We start from the raw sequence: 6,000 nt of genomic DNA on the forward strand, positions 1-6,000 counted from the left end.
TTTCTTCTCTTTTAAAGGTCAGGAGATGCTTCGTGTCACAACTGATCTGGGTGGGGAGCAGCTGCTGGGGCCGCAGGAGAAATCTCTGTGTCTCTTTGGGGCCACAGCAGGAATCTGTGTGTCTCTTTGGGGCCATAGCAGGAATCTCTGTGTCTCTTTGGGGCCGGGCTCTGCTGTGGCCTTTTGCCTTCCCTCCACCGAGTCCTTTCATCCTTGTACTGAAACGGAGAAATGAACTTAACGGCACAGTCAATTCTACTGTTAAGTGGCGTTCTTTATTTTATCAGCGCTGGGGAACACTGGGGATCATCCTCTGCAAGTGCTCCAACGACTGGAGGCTCTTATGTTGCTTATATTCACATAATTATTACATATGCATTACAATTTTTGAAAATTTTGACATACATCTATACTAAAAAATAATTGATGTTAGTTATAATTTACTTACATCTATTAATTATTAAATCTAAACTAAGCACTCTGCTTCTAAACTTATTTATTACTTAATCTTCTGTCTCCCTCTTGTCATGCGGAAGGATCCAAAACTTGAAAAACATCCCCTCATTTTGCAGGTGGCCAGAGAGCATTTATCGTGTCAATTGGTTGATGATGGGCACGTCTTTTGTGATTTAATCACAGCATAGATTAATTTGGCAGCTTCTCTTCAGTACTTCCTTCCCTCCTTTTGAAAAAAAAAAAAAAATAATAATAATAAATAAACCTCGTAGGTTTAAATGCCTCACAAAAGGCCTAATAATTCTGTATTAAACCCAAAGAACGCACAAGAAAACCCCGAATAAAACAAAATAAAACCCAAACAAAACAACACCAAAAAAAACCCAAAAAACGAAACCAAAAAAGCAATAAAACAAAAAAAACCTACAAAAAACAAAACCAAAAATACCAAAAACCACAAAAAAACCCACAAAAAACACACAAACGAAAACAAAACACGAAACAAAAAAACCCAAAAAAACCCAAAAAACAAAAAAAACCAAAAAAAACAAAAAAACCAAAAAAACAAAAAAAAACCCAAAAAATCATAAACCCCCCCCCCCACCCCAAAAAAACTAAAAAAACCCCAACAATGGAAAAAAAAAAAAAAAAAAAAACCAAACAAAAAAAGTCTACACACCGGTGTGCGCACACCCCCGCGCCGCCATCTTTACAGCGGGCGGGGAGGGCGGAAGTGGCCCCTTTCACGTGACTTCCGGGCGAGGCCGCTGCGGGCGGCCGTTCGCGCTTCGCCATCGCGGCGGCGCCGGGGCCGGGCTGGGCCTGGTCCGGTCTCCGCGGGTCTCCCCGCGTTCTGCGGCCTCCGGGGCCATGGATCCCTTCCTGACCCTGCTGCATTCCTTCTCCTCGGGCCTGCTGGAGCAGGAGCTGCTGTCCCTCAAGTTCCTTTGCCGGGAGAAGATCGGGAAGAGGAAGCTGGAGTGTGTGCAGAGCGGCGTGGAGCTTTTCAACCTCCTGCTGGAGCAGCAGCTCATCGCCAGGGACCGCGTGGACTTCCTGGAAGGTTTGCTCCGGAGCATCAAAAGAGAGGATTTGATCTCGCAGCTCAAGCAGTTTGTTGACGAAGGGGAGGTCAGTGCTCCTGGTGACCAGCCAGATGCGCACGAACGACGTAGGTGGCTTGGTTTTGGTTTTTTTTTTCTTAATTCCACGCCGATTTTAATTCCCCCCGGTGTGTCTGAGCAAAGCCAGCAGGGCTGCCCTCAGCCGAGCCCTCTGCGAATGGTATTTCCACTATGAAATGCTGCGTGGGACTGTGTTGTACCCGGGAGACGCGGCGTGAGGGCAGCATGTGAGGTTTAGGTGGGATATTAGGAAAAAAATCTTCACTGGAAGGGCTGTCAGGCGTTGGAACAGGCTGCCCAGGGCAGTGGTGGAGTCACCATCCCTGGAGGGGTTTAAAAGGCGTTTAAACAAGGTGCTCAGGGACATGGTTTAATACCGGAGTTGGGTTATGGTTGGACTCGGTGATCCTGGGGGTCTCTTCCAAGCAAAATTATTCTATATGCTGCAAACAGCTTTCCAGGGTGGAAAAATCTTCCCTTTTTTTATTGAATGGTCATTTGGAAGTCCTGCTGCGTACACAGAATTTTGAGTATGTGCAGCAGCTTTTTGGGCATGGTGCGACCTTCGGTGTGTGTGATGCAGCAAGAGTAGAAGCATTTTGCTAAGAAAAAAAAACCACAACAACAAACCTAAAACTGTCTAATATTTCTTAATAAATCCATCACTAACTTGATATATTTCTGCTATTTTAGGTCTGCAGAAGGCAGCTATTGAGGTCATATGTGAATACGTTGGGAAAGACTGGAGAATGCTGGTGCGGAAACTTGGCGTTTCTGAAGTGAAAATAGAGAGGATAGTAGCAGCTTATCCATTGAACTTGCGCGAACAGCTGTTTCAGTCACTTCAGGAGTGGCAGAAGTGGAAGGGGAAAGATGCCAAGGTGACCGACTTGATAAAAGCCCTTCGGGGCTGTCGCATGAATTTGGTGGCCGACAAAATTGAAGAGGCGCTCTTGCGGCTGAACGCCGGAGCCAACTGAAATCAACCTAAAAACTAAAAGTGCCTTCTACTTTTCTGAACCAAAATGACTATCGTTGGTTCTGTTACTTATGCTGCCATTAATTTATGTGCCTTATTAGCTTGATTTGTGGTCAGATGAAGAGTAACATAAGAATAAATTCCTTTTAGGTATTGCTGTGTAATTCAATACTTCCTTTAAAAGATTTTAACTTTCAGAATGCCTAAACTCTGTTTTTGTAGAAATTCTCACACTTTTGTTCTACAACCCACCTGAAAACAAGATTTCCTTTACTACGGCCACTTTTCAGATACATCTTCTCTGGAAATACATCCACAGGACACTTCTGAGGGAACTGCAACTTAAAGTTTCATGGGGAGGTTGGATTTTTGTGTGTCTTTGTGGCTTGTTCGTAACTGTAGTGTAAAAGGGGGAGGAGTAGACCATTTAGCTGCCCACTGGGTTTTGATTTTGAGTAGTATAAGAGAATGTCTTCCATAATTTGTCAAATACATTTGCTCTGTATAAAAGGAGGCTAAGACCTCAGGCCCCAAGACAGCAGTGCAAGATTGTGGTGGCTTTTTCTTGGCAGAAGATGTGCCTGGGTTAAAAATTAACTAGTTGAAATCAAGTGCCTTCATCATCCTGAAGGAAATGTTCTGAAATTATCAAAGAAATTGTGTGTGTGTCACAGATGTTTACAGCAGCCTCTTTTTACTGCCGTGAAGGTTTTAAGACTCTTTACTCGGAATCTTTTCATAGTTCATATCACAGAGTCTGGTCCTGTCTGCTGAAAGCTGCGGTTGTCTGTGCTCTTGGTAACAAACGTGTACTGTAACAAAACCAAGAGAGCAAATTGGTTTCTTCTTAGTGGAGGAGTGTTAAAGCCTCCTGAGAGCAAATATGTAGTACTGACTTTCCTCTAGTGATGCCCTGTGAGAATCAGCCGTCTCTTGGCCAGAACACAGTTTGTTCTCTTCAAAGGTCGCTCCAGATCCAATAGCTCTTCCAAGCCCCCTGCAATTTTTTGAAACCACATTTTTGAAAGTGGTCATAAGCAGCTTGTAGAGGAAAGAGGATTTATGAATGAGACCAGATTCAGTTTTCAGCTTTAATTTGGAACGGACTTCGAAAAATGGCCTTTGCATCTAACCTAAGACTGGAAAACTTGCACAAGCGCCAAGACATGCAGGGCTGGAGAGGCCCCTGGGGACTATCCCCTGTGCGAGGGGAAGAGTTCTCCAAAATCATCGTTGCTTGAATGAGCAGGATTGTTTGTCGCTGCAGACATCCTTCTCACTACATCAATAGATGCTTGAAGAGGAGAAGCTTCTTTTTTGCTACTGTGTGGCTTTTAGCTCCTTTCAAGTTGTTATCACATGGTGCCATTACTGTGGAGGCCGCGTGTCAGCGTGTGACAATCACTGTTCTGCATAAATGCTGTGGCATCCACAGTTGTCGAGTTTTGTTGCAGTTGGTGCTCCTCCTCTAGACTATGACACTTGAATACTTGATCATAGTTAATGGAAACTGCTGTAATGTGAACTTACCTTTTTATTAAGGTTTTTCCTTGGATGATTCTCACAAGTATCTTTCAAATTGTAGTGTATTAAGTATCAGTGATTGTGTAGAAGCAAAGGGCGGTGGGTAATACAGAAGTGTCCACGTGTCACTCTCTGGGCAGATGCAGTTCTCTACCTACTTGCTCCAATATTTGTCAGTGTCAGTTGTCCACTCCAGACTTTGAATAGGAGATACTGAGCTGCACTTCGGCTAAATCACTAGCTCAAATGTTCTGGAGGTTTTTGTTTATTAGATACAGTCTTCATTCTACAGTATTTAAAGAAAACTGTGGCTTCAGACTTTTTTTCCTTCATGCCTCTGAGCAACCTTGGTGAGCAAAGCAAAGTGGAGTTTCCGAGATGAATTATGTGGTGAAACAGCTCTGCAACAGTTCCAAGTTCAGTCTGTCCAGTAACGTGTTTTTCTAATCCACTTGAAGTAAGTCTTCTGGTTCACAGAAAATACATTTATCTGGAATATGAAAAGTAGTTTATTGCCTACTGCATATAATCAGGATATTTTAAGAATCAGCAAGAATAACTTATTTGTTGTAGCCAAGCGCTCATCGGCTACAAGAAATATTCTGCCTCAGAAAATGAAAAACTCTTTGTTTCTTTAAGGGTTTGTACATAGTGGGTGTTTTACTGCATATAAAAGTAACAACCTAGACTGCATCAATCTGTTCAGTACCTCAGGGCCAATAAAAAACTGGTTTTATTAGAGATTTAAAAGTTGATTGTGAGAGAACAAAATCAAATGGAACAAAGGGAACAAAAACTTTTTATTGTGAGGGAGGGTTAAGGGAAAAGGCTGCAATTTGTAAGGAAATGCGTTGCAATCCAGTTAGCAATCTTGTATTTTCAATTAAAATTTGAATATTTTTATAACTTGGATTAAAGTTTTCTATTGTATAATTTTGTGCACGTTTCATTAAAAAATACTTCCTTAAAAACAAAAGAAATTGGTTTTTGTTTGGTTTTTTTTTTATATTATGGGATTGCTGTGTATGATGAGTTCTCTGATTGGGAGAAGGTAAATGTTAAGGACACAGGAAGTGTAAGAAAAAAAAATTCTCAGCCAACCCTTGGGAGCCTAAAACTGAGCTGCAGAGAGAGGCCCTGGGTGAGTAAGTGCCTTCCAATTGTTTGTCAGGCTGTGGTAAGGATGTTGTATTTGTTTTACGATTAATTAAAAGCACAGCTTGTAGCTTATTCTAAACCTCTCCAAGCTTCTCAGAAGTTAAATTGATAAAGGCGCCGGTGTTCTGTGAAGGATGTACCGGCACTGAAGTGTTAGTGCGCACTGAGACAATTTAATTACTCATTTTATCAAATAATGATATTCTGCAAGAGTATCTGCTTGTGAGCAATTACTGAAACCTTTTCCTTTTGTTGGTCTCTTGAGATTTGCTTCCTTACAACCTTGAGATAACAACACATCAAACCATAAGAGTATAAAGTGTCATCTCAAGAGAATTCTGATTTTGGAGGATTGTTATTCTGCGTCGCTTCGCTGTCCCTTTCAGTACCTGCTGCCATTTCCTGTGATTTTTGAAGATACCAATTATATATTGCATATGAAGTTTTGGGTTTGAATTGCATTGTTTTAATTACAGAGTTACAAGAAGTTTTCTAGACTCGTAATTAAAATTCCTCTTACACAAATTAATTGGCGTGAATATTTCAAATGCAATGCTTTGTTTTCCGTTTTCTCCCTTCCCCACGCACAAGCAGCTGTATTTCTTCCAGCCTTTGTTTCAGTCCTAAAATAATCGTCTGCTCTCTGAAATCTAATTGCTTCATTTAATTGTCTAACGCAGAAAGCTCAGTAACACATGCTGTATCTCTGAGCTCTCTCTGGCGCTCAGCACGATCTTCATTCATGTTTTTTGGTTTTTT

General features: G+C 41.7%; 1 protein-coding gene across 1 annotated transcript; it reads left to right on the top strand.

Annotated features, from left to right (window-relative positions):
* The first annotated feature begins 1,209 nt into the window (after positions 1-1,209).
* FADD (Fas associated via death domain) lies at positions 1,210-5,020 on the top strand. The gene is made up of 2 exons (XM_065636162.1): positions 1,210-1,627; positions 2,274-5,020. The coding sequence occupies exons 1-2, from the start codon at positions 1,327-1,329 to the stop codon at positions 2,558-2,560; spliced, it is 588 nt and encodes a 195-aa protein (XP_065492234.1). The 5' UTR covers positions 1,210-1,326; the 3' UTR covers positions 2,561-5,020.
* Positions 5,021-6,000: the final 980 nt, after the last annotated feature.

The sequence above is a fragment of the Caloenas nicobarica genome, chromosome 5, assembly GCF_036013445.1.
Source record: "Caloenas nicobarica isolate bCalNic1 chromosome 5, bCalNic1.hap1, whole genome shotgun sequence".
In the NCBI taxonomy this organism is placed as follows: Eukaryota; Metazoa; Chordata; class Aves; order Columbiformes; family Columbidae; genus Caloenas; species Caloenas nicobarica.

What these genes read in the sequence shown, in the direction of transcription:
- FADD (XM_065636162.1), top strand. Translation starts at nt 1,327, where the DNA reads ATGGATCCCTTCCTGACCCTGCTGCATTCCTTCTCCTCGGGCCTGCTG. An exon ending in GCCAGATGCGCACGAACGAC is followed by an intron (nt 1,628 to 2,273) that starts GTAGGTGGCTTG and finishes CTGCTATTTTAG; the next exon opens with GTCTGCAGAAGGCAGCTATT.